The 22,059-nt window shown below is 44.1% G+C and overlaps 1 protein-coding gene across 2 annotated transcripts in view; it reads left to right on the plus strand.

Annotated features, from left to right (window-relative positions):
* Window positions 1–22,059, plus strand: part of EGF (epidermal growth factor) — a 55,787-nt gene that overhangs the window by 18,637 nt on the left and 15,091 nt on the right. For both annotated transcript variants that reach the window (XM_045537479.1, XM_045537480.1), the window contains exons 6-17: window positions 1,188–1,313; window positions 2,557–2,679; window positions 3,996–4,118; window positions 5,385–5,510; window positions 6,980–7,116; window positions 8,965–9,113; window positions 9,926–10,030; window positions 11,153–11,376; window positions 13,895–14,062; window positions 15,403–15,522; window positions 18,525–18,641; window positions 19,744–19,869. In XM_045537479.1, coding sequence (XP_045393435.1) covers window positions 1,188–1,313; window positions 2,557–2,679; window positions 3,996–4,118; window positions 5,385–5,510; window positions 6,980–7,116; window positions 8,965–9,113; window positions 9,926–10,030; window positions 11,153–11,376; window positions 13,895–14,062; window positions 15,403–15,522; window positions 18,525–18,641; window positions 19,744–19,869 — 1,644 coding nt within the window. The remainder of the gene's footprint in view (window positions 1–1,187; window positions 1,314–2,556; window positions 2,680–3,995; window positions 4,119–5,384; window positions 5,511–6,979; window positions 7,117–8,964; window positions 9,114–9,925; window positions 10,031–11,152; window positions 11,377–13,894; window positions 14,063–15,402; window positions 15,523–18,524; window positions 18,642–19,743; window positions 19,870–22,059) is intronic.

Consider the following 22,059-nt stretch of genomic DNA (forward strand, 5'->3'; position numbering starts at 1 on the left):
TGGTGATTAGTTTCCTGTCCATGTTCATTATCGAAGAGTAATGGATATTATTCATAAGGACCATTAAAGCCATCAACGGCATGGCAGAGTGGAAAGAGTACTAGGCTGGCACGTGACAATCTGTCCGAGTTCTACCTCTAAGGTCGACTGGAAATTCGAGGAAAAAACAAGGGAGCTAGGTGGCAGGTGACATTCCAGGTGTTGGCTTTTATATGCTTGTACAAGCAGCATAACAGGTGCCATTGGGCCTATAAATGTGACCAGGGTCCATGCCTTATCCCCAGCTCATCAGTTAATGGAAAAAAGATGCATATACATCATTGTGACGGTGACAACGGGGACGAGAATGATAAGTCCAGGTGAGAGGCAGGAGAAAGGTGCAGGGAAAGAAAGAGAAATAATAGTGGATCTCGTTTTCTTTGTTCGTTTGATTCTGTCACCATATTAGAAGCGGTGATGAAGGTTTGAGCTTTTTTATATCTTCAACAGATATTTCCTTTCCAGAATTTATGTGCTAGGCCGGGCGCGGTGGCTCACGCCTGTAATCCCAGCACTCTGGGAGGCCGAGGCGGGAGGATCGCTCGAGGTCAGGAGTTCGAGACCAGCCTGAGCAAGAGCGAGACCCCCGTCTCTACTAAAAACAAAAAGAAATGATCTGGACAGCTAAAAATATATATAGAAAAAAAAATTAGCCGGGCATGGTGGCGCATGCCTGTAGGCCCAGCTACTCGGGAGGCTGAGGCAGGAGGATCGCTTGAGCCCAGGAGTTGGAGGTTGCTGTGAGCGAGGCTGACGCCAGGGCACTCACTCTAGCCCGGGCGACAGAGTGACACTCTGTCTCAAAAAAAAAAAAAAAAAAGAATTTCTGTGCTGCTTTTGATAACAGCATGCAAAAGCTCCTAAGTAGGGTGTGGTAATTGCAAAAACCTAAGGAATGACGTCCCCGCTAGCTAAGAGGCCCTGTCCCGAGAGCCACTGCAGAAGTCACAGAGCTGGAGGAATACACAGTCCCGCATGCGGGGAGGGCAGCTGCAGGGGGGACTCCCCAGCAGCTGCCACCTCGGTGGAAGAGCCAGCCCTGCTGATGTTGTCGCAGGGAGACAAAACCTCTTAAGAACCAGGAAGGGACCAAGCCTCGTCCCCCGTCAGAACACGTCTCCACTGCAAATAAACCACCCTCTCTCTAGAGCAGAAACTTTGCAAACGGAGGAAAGAAAACTGCCCCGGCGGTGACTGCAGGGGACACCCCCAGGCTCAGCAGTGCGCGTGCGCGCAGGGATACGCCGCGAGCCCGGACGGGCTGTCCTGCGAAGGTAACGTAGCTGCTGCGGCCGGGGCGCTGCTGGACCCGCGGCTCGTCTTCGGTGGGCCACCCTGAGCCTCAGGGGGAAACCAACTTCAAGTCCACTCACTCCTTCCCCCCTTCGCCCCCCAGAAAAGCATTTTAAATTTTTTTCTTCTGTTTTTAAGGCCTTTATTGATACTTTCAGGTCTTTATATCTTGTGTTTCTAGATCAAACACTCTCAGAGGCGGCTCTGGGATTGATGTAAGGCCGGGATTCCCTGAATGGACTATATATGGAGCTGTGTGCATTTGCGTGCAAAATTTCAGTATATGCAATTTTTTTAAGGCAATTTTTTTTTTTTTTTAAGGGGGATGAGACGTCAGGTAAATCTAGCATCTGCCTGTTAGGACCAGGGGAGGAAAGCCCTGGCCTAGAAGCAGTGAGCTGGGACATTGGTGCTTCAGCCAGAGGACGGAGGCTGGGAATGTCCCCCGGTCACTCTCAAAGGGTGAAAAGCAGAGTAGGAAACGTCCTCAGAGCTTTGGAGTCCCTGACTTAAATGGCATGTGATATCCTTTCAAGGGCAATAGTAGCACTTTTTCTCCAAGGGTAATTCTTTTTTTTTTTTTTTTTTTGAGACAGTGTCTCGCTCTGTCACCCAGGCTAGAGTGCCGTGGCGTCAGCCTCGCTCACAGCAACCTCAAACTCCTGGGCTTAAGCGATCCTCCTGCCTCAGCCTCCCGAGTAGCTGGGACTACAGGCATGCGCCACCATGCCCGGCTCATTTCTTTTTTCTTTTTTTTTTAATATTTTTTCTTTCCTTTATCACTTCCTGTTTGTGATCATTTTATATATATATATATATATATATATTTTTTTTTTTTAGCTGTCCAAATAATTTCTATTTTTAGTAGAGATGGGGTCTCGCTCTTGCTCAGGCTGGCCTTGAACTCCTGACCTCGAGTGATCCTCCCGCCTGGGCCTCCCAGAGTGCTGGGATTACAGGTGTGAGCCACCGCGGCTGGCCTCCAAGGGTAATTCTCATGCCTGTATTTGGAAGTATAAGCCGTGACAGAACAGAAGTGGCTTTCATGATCATTGAACTGACTTCCTTCATCCTTTGCTGGAGTTGGAGAAACAGCCTTTCCCTGGTCAGTGACAACATCTATAAGTGGAAGATGCTCTCCTTTGTGTTGACAGATTAGCGATATCCCAATGTATTCAGACTTTCAAAAATAACCGTCTGCGTTTTCCTGTTGTCATTGTACAGATGTCAACGAATGTGCCTTTTGGAATCATGGCTGCACTCTTGGCTGTGAGAACACCCCCGGGTCCTACTACTGCACGTGCCCTGCAGGATTTGTTCTGCTTCCCGATGGGAAGCGATGTCATCGTAAGTCACAGGAGCAAGTGTTTACTGTATTATTTTTCTTCATTTGCAGTAATGTCTCTAAGGTGGCTGCCATCTGGCTTGGTGGTCCTCAATCAGCAATGTGCGTCAGAGTAAGCTTGGAGTTTTGTTTTGTTTTGCCTTTTAAAACATGCATGACTGGCCGGGCGTGGTGGCTCACACCTGTAACCCAGCACTCTGGGAGGCCAAGGCGGGAGGATCGCTCGAGGTCAGGAGTTCGAGACCAGCCTGAGCAAGAGCGAGACCCCATCTCTACTGAAAATAAAAAGAAATTATCTGGACAGCTAAAAATATATATAGAAAAAATTAGCCGGGCATGGTGGCACATGCCTGTAGTCCCAGCTACTCGGGAGGCTGAGACAGGAGGATCGCTTGAGCCCAGGAGTTAGAGGTTGCTGTGAGCTAGGCTGAAGCCACGGCACTCTAGCCCGGGCATAGCAAGACTCTGATTCTAGTTCTGATTTTCCTTTTTAATTATTAAGTGGAATGCCTTTTTAGTTGTCCAGCTAATTTCTTTCTATTTTTTAGTAGAGACGGGGTCTCGCTCTTGCTCAGGCTGGTCTCGAACTCCTGACCTCGAGCGATCCTCCCGCCTCGGCCTCCCAGAGTGCTAGTGTTTTCCCTTTAAATCTTTACTTTACTTGGAATTTATTTTGATGTATGGGGTAAGGTAGGGATTTAACTTTGTCCCCAAATCATTACTTTGTTATTTCTCCTCCATTTATTGGATGATCTTTCACATGCTCATTGACTTAAAATAACACCCTACACAGTACAATTCTTATGTGTACTCGACTCTTCTAAAATGAGCTTTCTCTCCTGTTCTATTACCTTCTGTCTGTTCCTGCACCTGTTCCCCACTATTTTAACGATTGCACCTTATCATACATTTTGATATTTGTTCAGAGCCTCTTATTTCTCTTCCTATATCCTAACCACACTCACAAAACCTTAGTTTTTCTTTCACATGTAATTTGTTTTCCAGATGAACTTGAGAATCACAGGTCAAGTTTCATTTAAAATATTTTGGAATTTTGGTGACTAACAACTTTAAAACTCTTATTTGATATAAAAGAAACTCAGAGGAAACTAGGGTCATTTTCCAGAATCGGAGGTCTGTCTTTAAGTTTTCTAGATCTGAATTTTTTTTGTTTATTTTTATATCACCATGGCCACAGCATTTCGTAAATGTTTGATCTTTATTTAACCTAGTCTTTTCAGGATCGCATTTTTTATTGATTGTAAGAAATTTTCACAGACTTGATTTGACACTAATTTTGACATTGTTCTTCATCAAGAGTATGTTTCCTGCCCGAGCAATGTATCCGGCTGCAGCCATGATTGTGTTCTGACATCAGACGGTCCCCTGTGTTTCTGTCCTGAAGGCTCAGTGCTTGAGACAGATGGAAAAACGTGCAGTGGTAAGTTTGTTTACCTTTTGTTTGTTTGGAAACATACATGTTCTAAGTGACATGTGAAAATTGATCTTATTGCCAAAGGAAAATAGATTTTGCAATATTATACATTGAAAGATACTTATCTTTCAGAAAAATGTATTTGAGGAAAAGAAAAAAGAGAAAGATACTTATACAACAGATTAATATATAGCTTTACATTGAGTTTTTTGTTTTGTTTTGTTTATTTTTTATTTTTTTATTATTTTTTTTTGAGACAGAGTCTCACTCTGTCGCCCAGGCTAGAGTGCTGTGGCGTCAGCCTCGCTCACAGCAACCTCCAACTCCTGGGCTCCAGCGATCCTCCTGCCTCAGCCTCCTGAGTAGCTGGGACTACAGGCATGCAACACAATGCCCAGCTAATTTTTTCTACATATTTTTAGTTGTCCAGATAATTCTCTTCTATGTTTAGTAGAGATGGGGTCTTGCTCTTGCTCAGGCTGGTCTCAAACTCCTGACCTCGAGCGATCCTCCCACCTTGGCTTCCCAGAGTGCTAGGATTACAGGCGTGAGCCACCGTGCCCGGCCTTGTTTTGTTTTTAAGACAGCATAGTGCAGTGGTTATGAGCAAGAGCTTTGAAGTTATGCAGCCCTGAGGTGGCATTACCAGCTATTAGCAGCTTGGACTTGGGTCTAGTTACTTACCTTCTCCCAGTTTCTGTCTCTGCATCCTCAGAGGTACTAATGGTTGCCTCCTGGATTACATGAGATGGCAGAAATGGAGTGCTTTGCTTGTTCCTTGCACCTAATAACCACCTCTCTACTTTTATCTGCAGAGACTTAAGCATATAACTGGATATAACTCAAGATTAGCAGAAGAGCTATGTGTGGCTTTTTGATCTTTTAATAAAGAAAGCAAAAGAAGTAAAAAATGTGAGAGAGGAAAACAATGGATTACTCACTAGGAAGAGTTAGACCAGCTGCCAAACTCATCAAATGTATTTTTTATTCCAGCCAGCTGCCCGTACACTTGTTCTTGAACTCACTGGCAGAACAAGTGGACAAGGGCCACTGGAATGTGAAGGATTAATATCCAAGATGTTGAGTTATAGGGAGGAGGGCACTGTGACATTTTTGCCTTTAATCTCTGAAAAATAACCTTGATTGTAGCAGTAGAGATGATTGTGTATGGTTTTGAAAATCAACATGTGGTTGGCTTAGTCCAGTGCTTTGATGACGAATTGTTATATTTTGAATGACATAGCATCATTACCAAGCAATTGTTCTTTGTAGGCTGTTCGTCACCTGACAATGGTGGCTGTGGCCAGCTCTGCATTCGTCTCAGCCCGGTGTCCTGGGAGTGTGGTTGCCTTCCTGGGTATGACCTACAGCTGGATAAAAAAAGCTGCGAAGCTTCAGGTTAGTGCTGTGGTTGTCTGAAAGTGTGTCCCTGCAAAAAGATTGCATGAAGGCCGGGCGCGGTGGCTCACGCCTGTAATCCCAGCACTCTGGGAGGCAGAGGCGGGAGGATCGCTCGAGGTCAGGAGTTCGAGACCAGCCTGAGCAAGAGCGAGACCCCGTCTCTACTAAAAATAGAAAGAAATTATCTGGACAGCTAAAAATATACATAGAAAAAATTAGCCGGGCATGGTGGCGCATGCCTGTAGTCCCAGCTACTCGGGAGGCTGAGGCAGGAGGATCGGTTGAGCCCAGGAGTCTGAGATTGCTGTGAGCGAGGCTGACGCCACAGCACTCACTCTAGCCTGGGCAACAGAGTGAGACTCTGTCTCAAAAAAAAAAAAAAAAAAAAAAAAGATTACATGAAAGTAACATTTCATTTAGAAAGACGGAAACTGGAATTGCTTTTGGCCTCTGGATAGAAAATCTGATTTGGTATTTTAGGAAATAGAAAACAAATCACATTGCAAATAGGAATAATATAAGTAATAACAATAATCATGTTTTTGAGCAATATTTGTAGCTTATTAATAATTAGCGTGCAGCAAAGATTTGCCATAATGTCAAATATGGTATTTTCAGTATTTTAGAAAGTCATGACCAGAATGGTCTCAGAACATTTTACAGTTAAGAGATGTTTCATAAATATTTCTTGATTGATTTGCTCTTCATCTCTCTATTGAATGTAATAATCACAATACTTTGATAAATCCTGTGCTTTTCACATCCAAATTTAATATGAAGTTTGTATGCTCCGGCTGGTTTTTCATCTTCCGATATCACATCTCTTGTTCGTTCAACAGCCTTGTCAATTCTGGATTTAGACCAAATTGATTTAGTCCCTTTTGAAGGTTCATTGGGCTTCAGCCTTATGCTGGGATAGCACGATGGCGATGCACGCAGCTTGCCCTACAGAGAACATTCTGTTCATTTCTCAGGGCCTTAGTTCACAGAGCACCATCTTGGTCCTGAAAATTATCAGGGGCCTTATTATTAGCTCAAATAATAATAATAATAATAATAATGCCTCCGTTTCAGAAGTGCCCAGGCCAGGGAAGGTTTTTTATTCAGACATGAATGTGTATAATCTGTATGATCTGCTAATATTAATATTTTAGCATGTGTGAATCGCGGAGAGGTACAGACCTAAGACTTGCATCACTTAGCTGTGGTGTTGGTTGGCTAACGCTGGCTCCTTCTCTAAGTAATTTGCTTTTAAAAGCAGATACCTAGAGAGGGAAGATTGCAGTGACAAAACGGAAGAGGATGTCTTGCGGCCTGTCTTTACGTGCACCACACTGGTGGGAAACTGAGGAAACAAGTCCTGAAGAAATTGCAGAAGAGGGCAAAATGGAAGGGGAGCATCCGAAGTGTCCCTTGGGTTCCAAGGCAGGTTTTAAATGCAGTCTTATTGGAAATTTGCTTGACAGGACCACAGCCATTTTTGCTGTTTGCCAATTCGCAAGACATTCGACACATGCATTTCGATGGGACAGATTATAGAACCCTGCTCGGCCAGCAGATGGGAGCGGTTTTTGCTCTGGATCATGACCCGGTGGAGAACAAGGTATGTGGGTTTTGCTGCCTGAACAGATGTGGACGTGCTTTAAGGACAGAGGAGAGGATTCTGTCCTAACAAGATGGCCTGGCCTGCTTGAAAATCCTCTGCTGAGCTCCAAACGACTAGGCACAGAACAAGTTAAATACAGACCACCGGAGCCTCATTTGAGAAACTTTAAGGACTTTCCTGCCATCATCACCCTACCCTGGTCCTTGCTGTGATTCAGCCATTTTTATTGGGGACAGTTGTGCCAGATAGATCTTCAGTTTAGTTTCCTCTTTGGGGATGAGAGTGGGGGACTAGCACAGTGACATGCACGCACAAGTTGCTCCCTAGATAGATCTTTGATGATTTGCTGGTAATGGGAGGAGTGGAGGGGTGGGGGTTGGGACATAGGAAGTTAGGGTTAGTCATTTGCATTTAATATATGTCATGGAGGAAGGGGATTCAGTGACCTCTTAACCATGAAAATCAGGACACATAAGTGTTAAGGCTCAAGTGGGAGTGGCAGTCTAACTCATCACATTATTTACATAACCGTTTCACATAAGATTTTTTTTGTATATAATTTAGAATTTCTGAAATTATCAACCCAATCGGCTGGCCATTGGTCTTTAATTTCTTTTTATTTTTTTCTTTTTAATTTTTTTTGTTTGTTTTTTTGAGACAGAGTCTCACTCTATTGCCAGGGCTAGAGTGCCGTGGCATCAGCCTCGCTCACAGCAACCTCAAACTCCTGGGCTCAAGCGATCCTCCTGCCTCAGCCTCCCGAGTAGCTGGGACTACAGGCATGTGCCACCATGCCCGGCTAATTTTTTCTATATATTTTTAGTTGGCCAGATAGTTTCTTTCTATTTTTAGTAGAGACAGGGTCTCGCTCTTGCTCAGGCTGGTCTCAAACTCCTGAGCTCAAATGATCCTCCCGCCTTGGCCTCCCAGAGTGCTAGGATTACAGGCGTGAGCCACCACGCCCGGCCGGTCTTTAATTTCTTAGCAGTATTTGTGCTAGGTTAGAATGTGCTTGAAATGATGGTGCAGTGTCCTTTGGAGACTAGTCACCCACTGATGATAAAGTCACGTAGCTGTTAATGTGTCCTTCCATAATTATTACCACATAGTGCAGGAATTCCTAGCATTTTTAAACTTTGTGCTTTTGTTTTTTCCTGATTTGAAGCAGTCTGGTAAATGGCCAAAAGAGACAGAGTGAAGCAAATTGATTCTGGGTTGAAGAGGTGTGCACTGGTAGCCAAATACAGCTACTTTTGCAAACTAATGTTTTGCAATTCAACACTAGCAAACAATTTTTCTTTCTTTTCCCTGAACCGAATCCATATGGGTCCATAGAACAATTACATTAACAGAACAAAACAATGAATAGAAAACAATCTGTCCAAGATTAATTTATTACCGAACTAGTTTTCTTCCTGCACAGTCCGTATTTTCACAGTGAGGTGTATAAGGAGATCTAGAATGAATTTGAAGTCGGGTGGCTATTTCTCATTTCTCTGATCGGCGTTCAGACTGTGGTCTTTGAACCAGCAGCAAAACCTCAGCTTGTTAGAACTGCAGGTTCTTGGGCTCCACCCCTGACCACTGAACCCGAATCTGCAGCTTGACAAGATTCAGGAGATTCACGTGTGCATTAGAGTTTGAGAAGCACAGCCATGGTGGAGAATTAAGGTTGCACGTATCTGGGAAGCAACATAGTTGGAGTGTAGTCTCGGGTCTGGTTATCTCCAAAGCCAGACTCTACGATTACACTTTGCAACCTAAAGGTTTACTAGCGCCATTTGTATATACTCCACATGAGTTTTTTGAAACAAATCAGAGATGCCTGTGTCCTCTTTTTTGTAGATGTACTTTGCCCACACGGCCCTGAAGTGGATAGAGAGGGCCAATCTGGATGGCTCCCAGCGAGAGAGGCTCATTGAGGAAGCAGTGGGTGTTCCAGAAGGTCTTGCCGTGGACTGGATCGGCCGTAGGTTCTACTGGACAGACAGAGGGTATGTTTCCTGCTTTAGTTTTGCACTGTGTGGGATGGGGGTGAGGGCACAGGGCATACTGTTTTGTAGTGCAGGTTGCTGTTAATAGAGAAACCCCAAGCCTGTCTGAATACAATATATGATAAACATTCTCCGAGCATCTGCTGTGGATATGAGGGTCTCTCCCAGGTTGCATGGGAGACACAAGTGGGAGATGAGCTCATCCTTTTCAGTTAGCTTGGTTTGGCTGGAGAGAGGAGGCATATTTCTCCAGCAAAAACTTAATACAGGGCCGGGCGCGGTGGCTCACGCCTGTAATCCCAGCACTCTGGGAGGCCGAGGCAGGAGGATCGCTCGAGGTCAGGAGTTCAAGACCAGCCTGAGCAAGAGCGAGACCTCATCTCTACTAAAAAATAGAAAGAAATTATCTGGACAACTAAAAATATATATAGAAAAAGTTAGCCGGGCATGGTGACGCATGCCTGTAGTCCCAGCTACTCGGGAGGCTGAGGCAGGAGGATCGCTTGAGCCCAGGAGTCTGAGGTTGCTGTGAGCGAGGCTGACGCCACGGCACTCACTCTAGCCCGGGGAACAAAGCGAGGCTCTGTCTCAAAAAAAAAAAAAAAAAAAAAAAGGATTGCATTAAAGAAAATTAAACTTGTGTGCTTGTTGGTGCTATAATATTTTATTTGTGTGTGTGTGTTTGTGAACGTACGAGGCGGGAAGCTGGTTTGGAATGCCTGTCTTTGTATTACGAGAACAGGGAAAAGGAATATTTTTGCTTGAATAGCAAAGTTGCTATAACAAACCTCTTTATATGACATACATTTTAGGAAATCTCTCATTGAAGGGAGTGATTTAAATGGAAAACATCGGGAAATAATCATTAAGGAGAACATTTCTCAACCTCGAGGAATTGCTGTCCATCCAGTGGCCGAGTAGGTATTTGTGAAAATAAGGCACCTTTTGGCAGAGGTCATGTGACAGTTCATGGTCACTAGTGTCGCTAGCGTCCAAAATTTGTCTTACGACTTCAGGTGATCAGTGGAATCAGAAACCAGGAAAATCCATGAGATTTGTTCAAATCTCCAGAAATGACATGGCTAGCATGAATCCCCCTTCCTTTTAATGTCTTTTGATTTTCTTTTATTGTTAATATGTCCTTTTATTTTAAGCAAATTAAATTTTTTGAAAAAAGAAATGGGCTGTGATTCATTAACCAATTAGACTTAAGTCCATGGATGTACTTTCTTTAAAAATCTTCATCATTGTTTTTTGAGGAGAAAAGGATATTTGGGTTGTATGACTTATGAAGTCTATTTAGAAAAATCATAAGATGACTTCAAGTGACAGGTTATTCCTAGATCTTGGACAAGAGAAAATAGAAATTATGAAAGATTAAAAGTCTGTCCTGTTGGCCGGGCATGGTGGCTCATGCCTGTAATCCTAGTACTCTGGGAGGCCGAGGCAGGAGGATCGCTCGAGGTCAGGAGTTCGAGACCAGCCTGAGCAAGAGCAAGACCTCATCTCTACTAAAAATAGAAAGAAATTATCTTGACAGCTAAAAATATGTATAGAAAAATTAGCCGGGCATGGTGGCGCATGCCTGTAGTCCCAGCTACTCAGGAGGCTGAGGCAGGAGGATCACTTGAGCCCAGGATTTTGAGGTTACAAGTGAGCTACGATGATGCCACTGCACTCTCGCCTGGGCAACAGAGCTAGACCCTGTCTCAAAAAATCAAAACAAAAGGAAACAATATTCATGCATCACACTTTCAACGAGTCATATTCTACAGTTTTTTGAAACTAATTTCTTTTTTACCTAATGATCTGAGCCTTAATTCGGCATTTATGGTCCAAGATGCTTTACATAGACGAGATGATTGTTCTGCTTTTGAAAATTATTTGTCCAACATGCAGGGCTCTCTTTTCTCCTTCTGTATTCCTTGGGGTACACTTTAGTGTATCCCGAAGTGATTTGTATTGATGTTTTCCACGATGAAAGGACGGAAGAATCTTTTCATGCAGGTATTATTTGTTGTGTGCTTTCTTGATTAAAGGAGATTATTCTGGACTGATATGGGGATTAATCCACGAATTGAAAGTTCTTCCCTTCAAGGCTTTGGCCGACTGATCATAGCCGGCTCTGATCTACTCGAGCCCAGTGGGATAACGATCGACTTCTTAACCGACAAGTTGTACTGGTGCGATGCCAAACAGTCTGTGATTGAAATGGCCAATCTGGATGGTTCAAAACGCCAAAGACTTGCCCAGAACGATGTAGGTGAGGCTTTGGGATGGGTGATTTCTTCATCTTGACTGAGCATTGATGAATGTTATATATTAATTGTATTTAGACACACACACACACACACACACACACACACACACACACATACACACACGCCCTTAACCGTATAGTGAGAAAGGAATAGAGACAGACAAACTTCTCCAGGGAAATCATGAGCAATAAGGATTACCTTAGTATTAGAATATTGGGTAAAAAACTGTTGTATAATCATTTCTCTTTCTCAAGATTTTCTAAAATCAGAATGAAAATATTTAAAATTTTCCAAATATCTTTAGGAATAAGAACTTGGTTAGCTATTGTCATTTCTTATGTTCCAGAAAATGTCATTTCCCAGCAGTGATGACATCACTTTTAGGCACTAAGCAAGATCAATTGATAATATGTGAAAAAATTAATAAATATATTAATCATTTTTCTCCCTTATTGTATTTTCAGATTTCGCGCGGGTTGTTATGTGTTTTCATAAATATCTTTAAAACATTGTAGCCTATGCTGTTAAAAGAGAGGTACAAATGACTATGATAAGCACTGGGTAATTCATTTAGACTCAGGAAATCTGCAAAGACAGTATTTGAACTGGGCCATGTGATAAATAGGTGGTGGTGAAAAGTTAATAAGGCTACAAAAATTGGTCTTTGCGTGTTAGTACTGCCAGGGTATGTTGTCTGGACTTAATTCTGAATTTAGCAGGGAGCCATGAACTGTTCTTGAGCTTCAAACATAGATGATAAGATTGGTATCTCAGGATAGCCAGTTAGGCACAGTGTAAGGGTTGGCTTGGAATTTGGAGAGAAGGAAATCTATCGGGAGGCTACAGCGGTTGTCCAAGCGACAGTGACTGAAGGCTTGAGATAGAACATTGTCATTTAAAAGTGGAATGGAGGATTGGGGCATTAAAAATCATTGTGGGTGATACATTGAGAGGATTTGGTAACAGATTGGTTATAGAAAATGAGAACTTAGGGAAGTGTTGAAGATGGTTTGGATATTTAGAAACTGGTTAGGGAGATGAAAAAATCTGATCTCTCTTGCTCAGGAAGAAGCTAGCGAACTTGTGTTCTGTATAAGATATTTGTGTTGCCTTTTCTGTTTGGTTTTAGAGGTAATGAATTTCTGAATTTCTATTATACATAGATTAAGATAAGTACAATTTTAAAATTTATATATTTCTAAGATTCTGTGAAAATGAGAGATACACTTCACAATAAATGGTAAGCCTATCCATTCATGCACCCATTGGAGACACAGTATAGAGCAAACAAATGTAATTTCTGTGAAGTCAGAGCATCTAGTGGGGGAGTCACACATTATGAAAAAATACGTCACCCAAATAAATGTAAAATTATAGTTTTGACATAAGAGGGTAGAAAGGGATTGGGAAAATCTTAACCAGGATGGAAAATACCATATTCCAAACCAAAAAGCACAGCAGATGTTTTGTGAGTAATTTGTATTGCTGCTGTAATCTGTGACTAATGCAACTTCCGATTGAAGGCCATTATCAAGTCACTTTATAGTAAATTATCTAAGTAGCCATTCCCATCATTGCAGCGCCACCTGCTGGTATCTATGTGGTGGTTTCTGCACCGCCAGGTCAGGACTTTTAATGTAAAGAGAGAGTGGATGTGGGCCGGGCGCAGTGGCTCACGCCTGTCATCCCAGCACTCTGGGAGGCCGAGGCGGGAGGATCGCTCGAGGTCAGGAGTTCGAGACCAGCCTGAGCAAGAGTGAGACCCCGTCTCTACTAAAAATACAAAGAAATTATCTGGCCAACTAAAAATATATATAGAAAAAATTAGACAGGCATGGTGGCGCATGCCTGTAGTCCCAGCTACTCGGAAGGCTGAGGCAGGAGGATCGCTTGAGCCCAGGAGTTGGAGGTTACTGTGAGCTAGGCATGATGCCATGGCGCTCTAGCCCGGGCAACAGAGTGAGATTCTGTCTCAAAAAAAAAAAAAATAACTAAATAAAAATAAATAGGTGGAGAGAGAGGAAAGGAGGTGGGGACTAATGCAGAGAAATGAGCTGGTGGAGACAGGAATTTGGGAGACTTATTCAATGACCACAAATTTAAAAAAAACTTCTTACAACAACCTGTGCATTTGGTCTACTGTTGATTACTGTCATTCCAAAGACAAGGAACCTGAGTCAAAACAGCAGTAAAATAACTTACTCAAGTTTGGCCTATAAATAGTGGCAGATGTCGTGAACCCAGAAAATTCCCACCCACGTTGTCCCACTCTCCACATGCTGGGTGACGATGGGCTTTGCTCTGATGTCATCCCACCAGGTTCCCGTTCCAGAATGCGGTTCCCTCGTCACGTGGGTTCTCCTTGATGGGAATGTAGGTCAATGGCGTGTACCTTGCTGAGCCGCCGTGGTGCAGAATTGGTTTAGTACAGTGTAGCGTGTGAGTTTCAAGCCTCGTGCTTTTGTGAATGGTCGTCACAAAGACCGGGAAGGTGTATTAACGGATCTGAGTTGTTTCCAGGTCACCCCTTTGCCATCGCTGTGTTTGGGGATCATGTGTGGCTCTCGGATTGGGCCCTGCCATCGGTAATAAGGTTGAACAAGAGGACTGGCAGAAACAGGGTGCGTCTCCGCGGCAGCATGCTGAAGCCCTCGTCACTAGTTGTGGTTCATCCCCTGGCAAAACCAGGTACGCTGGAGGTGTTACGCGGTCTTTCCTTGGCTGGAATCTGTGACTATTTTAATTTTTTGCTGGTGGGCTGGGGAAGGGGGGTGCAGAGGGGATTTGCAATTTTCCCTAATCTGTGTAGATGTTAAGCTTTTTTAAGACAAGGACTTTGGGCTGGGTGCGGTGGCTCACGCCTGTAACCCTAGCACTCTGGGAGGCCCAGGCGGGAGGATCGCTCGAGGTCAGGAGTTCGAGACCAGCCTGAGCAAGAGCGAGACCCTGTCGCTACTAAAAATAGAAAGAAATTATCTGGCCAACTAAAAATCTATATAGAAAAAATTAGTCGGGCATGGTGGCGCATGCCTGTAGTCCCAGCTACTCGGGAGGCTGAGGCAGGAGGATCGCTTGAGCCCAGGAGTTGGAGGTTGCTGTGAGTGAGGCTGATGCCATGGCACTCACTCTAGCCCGGGCAGCAAAATAAATAAAAAAATAAAAAGCCATGTAGTCAATGGTGGAGAAGTTTAAAAACTAGTAACTCTTATTGCTTTATCATGATCTTCTTGTGAAACTGATTTTTTTTTTTTTTTTTATAGTGTGAGTGTACAGTAGTGAAGAGTACAGTTGCCGGTAGAGTTTGCTGTCACTGCCTTGGTGACAGCAAACTGCTAAGGCACCAGCAGTTGCAGCCACCTTTGCTTTTGCCGCAAGGGGGTGAATGTGAAGACAGTGGAAAGAGGGAAATAACATTGCAGTCTTATTTCGAAAAGAATTTGGACCTATAGTTCGGGGCAGTGGGATCCCAGGGGTCCGTGGGGTACACTTTAGAGTCCTGCTGTCTTAGGGAACCTCTTTCTCCCGTGATCTGGGTGTTCTGGGAGTGGAAGGCGGAGAGTCCCTGGATCTTACGTCTGCATTAAATTATGGTCTGTTTATGCCCTTTTATACGCTAGAATGCAGGGAAAGTCAGGCTGAAATAAGCGTGAAAGCAGCATAGAGGAGGAGAGTTAGGGAAGGCAAGTTGGGGAGAGCATCGCACTCTTTTGTCCTCACTTAATGGTGGGCTGTGATGATGAGCTGATTATATTTCTAAAGATTTTGGTATTTTACTCTTGTTTTGTGCGAATGCCTAAAAGAGCCCCATCTCTCTTCCCCTCCGGCTCCCTGAGCCCGAGGCCATCAAGTGCTCTGGGTATTGGGGTGAGGTTTTTCTAAGTCATCAAAACCCTGCCACTGTCCCTGAATCCTCTCCCTGTAAGAATGAGTCTGAACTCACAACCAATGCATAGCCGTCAATAGAAATTAAACCAAAGTTTCCTGGAAACGGAAAAGCTCAATGAATTGCATCTGTTGACCTTCACCAGGTGGCATAGCTGACGTAAGGAACCAAGTGACACCGCTGGGCACCGTCTCCGAGACTAGAGTGTCAGAAGACAACGTGACAGAAGTTCAGTACACGCTGGTTGCCGAGATCATGGTGTCAGGTATGAATAACTAGTTTTCCGATACAGCTTTAGTTCCAGCAGTTTCCATTCTGCCACTGAGAAATTCCGAATTCTCTCTCGAACTTCATGGTGGCTAAAGCTACACGAGGCTAATGAAGCCAAACCTTGGACAGGTCCCTGTCTCCCTAATGGCACACCTGAGAGAGGGCTAGTGTTAGACTGCACGTGAACTGCACGTGTTCAGTCTTTGGACCGAGTGTTCTTTTCAGAACTGTGAATTGGGAACAAAGGTGAAAGACTGGGCAGGACAGACTCGTGTGCCCTCGTGCATACCTAGTGTTCTCGGGATGTGGCCCACCTGGCTGGACTTCATTAGTATGAAAAGTTGATAGTAATTGATAAGCAAATACAGCTCAGTTGCTTCAACTGCAGCTGCAAGTCCATGAACAACAAGTATTAGAATTCTTTTCTTCTATTTTGCACATTTATCACCAAAATGCCAAATAAGTTTCTCAGTATGTAACCACTTTAGGGAATATAAGTCTTTTTTTTTTTTTTTTTTGAGACAGAGTCTCGCTTTGTTGCCTGGGCTAGAGTGAGTGCCGTGGCGTCAGCCTAGCTCACAGCAACCTCAAACTCCTGGGCTCAAGCGATCCTCCTGCCTCAGCCCCCCGAGTAGCTGGGACTACAGGCATGCGCCACCATGCCCGGCTAATTTTTCTATATATATTTTTAGTTGGCCAGATAATTTCTATATTTTTTTAGTAGAGACAGGGGTCTCGCTCTTGCTCAGGCTGGTCTCAAACTCCTGACCTCGAGCGATCCTCCCGCCTCGGCCTCCCAGAGTGCTAGGATTACAGGTGCGAGCCACCTCGCCTGGCCAGAACCTAAGTCTTTTATTTTATATTCACTCCTGAGCCAGGGGTTTTCAAACTGGGCTTAAGCTCAGCTCTGCAAACCCCACCCCTGTACTCAAGGTCCCTGCCCTTGATTTTGAAACATTTTATTTGTTTATATTACTGAGTAACATTTTATTTTAACAAAACATCTGCGGCTAAAAAAAAAAAAAAAAAGCTAAAAAAAACACAAAAAACCCACACCCCAAACTTGAAAACTTCATTTTACTAACAAGGCCTGTTGGAATCTCTTCTAGTGTGATGAGGTTAATTCTTACTCAGATTGTCATGATATCTTTCTTCTTTATCATCCTTATTTAAATATGTATAATATTTAAAAATTCTTGATCAAAGCATTTTTTTTTTTTTAAATCACCTTTTCTTCTAGTCCTTACAACCATTGTGGGAAATAGACGTGGCAGGAGTTGCCAACCATATTTTAGGGAGGAGGAGCTTGAGGCAGGAGCTCCTTCCAGAGTTGGTTTGTAGCAGAAGGAACCTGGGCTCTAGCCCGTCCCTCCTACAGCTGCATAACCATTGTTTTGCATTATGCACAACTCCCTGGGACTTCACAAATTACCGGCTAGATCCTGAATCCTATTCTAATTTAAGATAATTCTGCAAATGATTTGAAATGTCTTGGGTAATTGGAGACCGTCCACTCTACACTCTGAGCAGATGTTTCATTTGGGAGCTAGTCTTCCAAATAAATCCTGAATCAAATGGATAATTGACTTGGTCTGAACTTATCTGAGAGTCACGAGTGACCGGAGATGACCAAGCCAGCAGGAAAGGTATGTGTTCCCGCAAGAGGAATCTTTTCGCTCCGATAGCTAAGCAAATCAAATGCAATTACCCAATGTCTGCATTCACATGACAACCTGAATCCCTGCTTAGATCATTTAACCTTCTTTAATTTATGGGCAAGTTTGGAAAACTTCTTTTATCTCTTCTTTACTCAGATGAGCAAATTTACCAGTGAGTAGACAGATGAGGGTTTATATCTGCTTGTGGTATGTCAGATCCTCTCAACTCCAAAAAAAAAAAAAAATGTGTGTCGGGGGTGGCATTTAGCGAGTGATTACATACGTAAGTAGCTAAAGCGAGGGAAAAAATCTTGCTCGTGTTGATGGCTCAACATGCAACTCTGTTCCCTGGGGCATCCGCGTCTCAGTGGAGTATGAAATGAAATGATCCATTTATGGCATTAACTCGTACGGTTCGTGACTTTGTAAAAAGCGCCCCGAGGTTTGCAAGTCACTGCAGCAATCTTAATAATAAACACACACCGTGACATACATAGGCTATTATATATGATATTAGTAAATTGACAAGAAATCTTTTTATGATTGAATCTCCTTGCTGTGTTGGTGCACAGATCTGCTTGGTATATATTAGGCTTTGGGGGATAAGAATGGATTGACTCCATTTGTATGTCAAAATGGTTGGGAATTTTCTTTTCTTTTGTTTTTTTGAGACAGACTCTCACTCTGTTGCCCGGGCTAGAGTGCCGTGGCGTCAGCCTCGCTCACAGCAACCTCAAACTCCTGGGCTCAAGCGATCCTCCTGCCTCGGCCTCCTGAGTAGCTGGGACTGCAGGCATGCGCCACCATGCCCGGCTAATTTTTTCTATATATATTTTTAGCTGTCCAGATCATTTCTTTCTCTTTTTAGTAGAGACAGGGTCTCGCTCTTGCTCAGGCTGGTCTCGAACTCCTGACCTCGAGCGATCCTCCCGCCTCGGCCTCCCAGAGTACTGGGATTACAGGCATGAGCCACCGCGCCCGGCCTGGGAATATTCAAATAAGCAATAAACCTTTTGAAAGATGAATCTATTTACTTGTAACAATTTGATTGTTCAAATTTGCAAATGCTTTTAGAAAACGGTAAGTCAGTTCACACAGGGCTCTTTGAATACCAGATAGTTCTTTAATAATTTATTAAGAGCATGCAAACAGAAAACACATGGCTTATGGATCTTTTCCTGTAGACATAGCTGATAGGTCAGCAAAGTATTTCTATCTGGAGATTAACCTGTGTCAGAACTTGGGAAAGGGAGTGCTCGACTGTTCTGTAGAATCCAAAACGTTAGATTTTCTCCTCTACGGTCTGGAAATGATCGCTTGCGGTTCTCACTGTTTGCAGACCGAGATGCCTGTGCCCCGGCTGGCTGCAGCGTGCATGCCTGGTGTGTTTCAGAGGGAGAGGATGCCACGTGTCAATGTTTGAAAGGCTTTGCAGGGGATGGAACACTATGCTCTGGTAAGAGCAAAGGCCAAAACCCACATATTTAGACAACAGTGAAGCAGAAACATTCTTCCTGCTCTTACGGACTCAGAATCTCTAGAAGCATCTGTATAATAATCAGCAGGTTTGAATAAATTATTTCGTGTTAGCTTAAAAAAAAACCAGATGACTTGCACAGGAAATATGAGACATAAATATATTTACTTAGAGGATAAACATATAATACACTGAGTTTATAGTAAGAGTATACAATATATGCAGTTGACATTAAGGGGAAGAATTTATAGTTAGCTTCAGAGGCGTGAATTTGAACTCAAGTCAAATTTATGAATTTGCTAATTCCAATAAAAATACAACTTTCCCCCGACTCCCCAAAGCTTAGGTCCTGACTGTGAGTCAAATAAATAGATTGCGATGGATAGGTTCCTATTTTTTTTTATTTCAGCTTATTATGGGGGTACAAAAGTTCAGGTTATGTATATTGCCCATGCCCCCCTCATCCCCCCGAGTCAGAGCTTCAGGCATGTTCATTCCCCAGACAGTGCACATCGCACTCATCCTGTAGGTATACACCCATCCCCTCCCCCACCCCCCACATCTGCCCGACACCCAATTGGTGTTATTCCAAATGTGCACTTAGGTGATAATCAGGGAAACCAATTTGCCAGTGAGTACATGTGGTGCTTATTTTTCCATTCTTGGGATACTTCACTTAGTAGAATGGGCTCCAACTCTCTCCAGGAGAACAAAAGAGACTCTAAATCACCATTATTTCTTATAGCTGAGTAATACTCCATGGTTCCTATTTTTTATGGATAGCCTCAAAATTATAAGTTAGCGATTCCTGGAAAGAAAAATCTCAGTCCTTAGGGTCTGAAAATCTGGCACAAAGCGATTTATTTGCACACGCTGAGCGAGTCAGGTAGGGGGGGGACGCTGTGAAAGTTGATTCCAGAGTGAACTTTGCACCCAAGACGCAGGGTTTGCATTATGTTTGCAAACAGTGCCTGCAAAGCGCCGAGTGATGGAACAACAAGATGATGTTTCTTCTCTCCTGCTGTTCCCATTTATACCAGGATTGCCTAAATATTTCACCAGTTCATACTTTTGCCCACAGACATAGATGAATGTGAGCTGGGCGTCCCAGTGTGCCCTCCCGCCTCCTCCAAGTGCATCAACACCAAAGGTGGCTACGTCTGCCAGTGTTCGGAAGGCTACCAAGGAGATGGGGTTCACTGTCTCGGTAAGAGGGCACACGAGCCCGGGAATGGGGGTGCAGGCAGGCCTCAGAAATCAGGAAACACTGCGGGTGTGGTGGATCAAGAGAAGACAGGATCTAACTGGGGTGACGCACGTGTCAAGACTGAAAGAGGGGTTGTGCAGCCTGCTCCAACTGACATAGTTCTGTTCTTGGTGAAAGTCAAGTGCACGCCCTTGTGCTCTTCCTGCCGTGGTCAGCTTCAAGTCCCTTCCTCTGCTGCCTTTGTCATTCTCTCTCTGGGGTTCCGGAGACACCTGTGCCTTATCAATATTCCATACCTTGAGCCATCGTGGGGGGAGCTGGACAGCATTTCTTTGTCACTGAATCTGGCAAGTGAGTTATGGTGAATGCTAGAGCCAGCATGGGTTTGCTGGAAGTTACTACCGTGTGCACAGAGCAAAGGAGGTGTGCTCTGTGCCAGGCTCCTCGGGTGTTTCTTTCTTTTTTTTTTTTTTTTTCAGACAGAGTCTCACTCTATTGCCCAGGCTAGAGTGCCGTGGCGTCAGCCTCGCTCACAGCAACCTCCAACTCCTGGGCTCAAGCGATCCTCCTGCCTCAGCCTCCCGAGTAGCTGGGACTACAGGCATGCGCCACCATGCCTGGCTAATTTTTCTATATATATTTTTAGCTGTCCAGCTAATTTCTTTCTATTTTTTTAGTAGAGACGGGGTCTCACTCTTGCTCAGGCTGGTCTTGAACTCCTGACCTTGAGTGATCCTCCCGCCTCGGCCTCCCAGAGTGCTGGGATGACAGGCGTGAGCCACCACGCCTGGCCCCCAGGTGTTTCTTGATAAGTTCAATCGGTGGGAGTGTCAAGCCACTGACATTTGGATACAAGTGAAGAATGATTAAAACCTCTTTCGTAAGCACCATCCTCTGCCAAGGGCTGGATGTGGTGGGTCGGTTGGAGAGCCCGAGTCACGGATGTCTCATGTCTTCCCACGTGTCACCAATGTCACCGTGCAAGTGAAGACCCGCCTGAGCCCATCCGAGGCCGTAGGGAAGTGGTTACCTGAAGTTTTACACGGCTTTAAAATTTCTCTTTCAGTGTTTTCTTTTCCTTCTTCTGAAAACGTTAAAATCTTTTCCCAGGGAGGAAGAAACTCAAACGATCCTGCTTTTGCCCACATTTAAGGTGAAAGATGAAATGCCAATCCTAACTATCAGTTTTCTGGATCTGGCTGATTCAAATCAGACCCGTATCAGATCGGTTCTGTGCAGTCCCCAGACATCCATAAATGCTCTTTTAAGCACATACTTGGCTGTCGGTCAGGAAAATGTCACCGCTCCAATGAAGCAGACTCGTAGGTAATTTAGACAGACAGGCTTCATGTTTAATTTCCTTTGAAGAGAAAGGGCGGTATCCTTTCTCGGGTGTTTAAACTCGTTAGGCTCTGGGTTCTCCCTGTGTTAGCAACCCGCCTTCTTCCAGAATCAAACAGGCGACGGGGTGACATGACCCTGCCCGCCTGGCTGGCAGGGTCCTCAGGCCACTTCAATCGGGGTGGTGATTCAACGTGGTGAGGGCTTCATCGGCCACCGTGCCTGGCTTTTTCCTCTTCTCTTAAGGACAGCAATCCTGTTGGATTAGGGCCTCACCCTTATGCCTCCATTTAACCTACTTACCTCCTGATAGATCCCATCTCCAAGTACAGTCTCATTGGGAGTCAGGGCTTCAGCATAGGAATTTGAGAGGATACAATTCAATCTGTAACAGACAGGTTGGGTTACACTCGTGGAAGACTGAAATCTGAGGGTCAGGTTTTATTGGGTTTTACTTTTCTCTAAGACAGAGCTGTCCTAAATTTTCTAGTCACCACATCACAAAAAAAAAAAAAAAGAGAGAAACAGGTGAGATTAATTTAATACTATGTTTTTATTTATCCCACCATATCCAAAATATTAACATTTTAATATGCAATCAATATAAAAATCGAGATTTTTATATTCTTTTTCATTTTGGTAGTAAGTCTTTAAAATCTGGTGTGTGTTTTACCCTGACAGGACGTCTCAGTGTGGACTAGATGCATTTCAGGTGCTCAAGACCCACTTGGCAACGGCCGCCATATTGGATGGTGCAGCTCTGGGCAGCAGGAGCCATGGATTTATCCTCATGGCGGGGCAGGGAGAGTTATCTGGCTGTGGTGTTTAGGTTTGGAATAGAGGAAACAT

This window comes from Lemur catta, chromosome 26 (assembly GCF_020740605.2).
Source record: "Lemur catta isolate mLemCat1 chromosome 26, mLemCat1.pri, whole genome shotgun sequence".
In the NCBI taxonomy this organism is placed as follows: Eukaryota; Metazoa; Chordata; class Mammalia; order Primates; family Lemuridae; genus Lemur; species Lemur catta.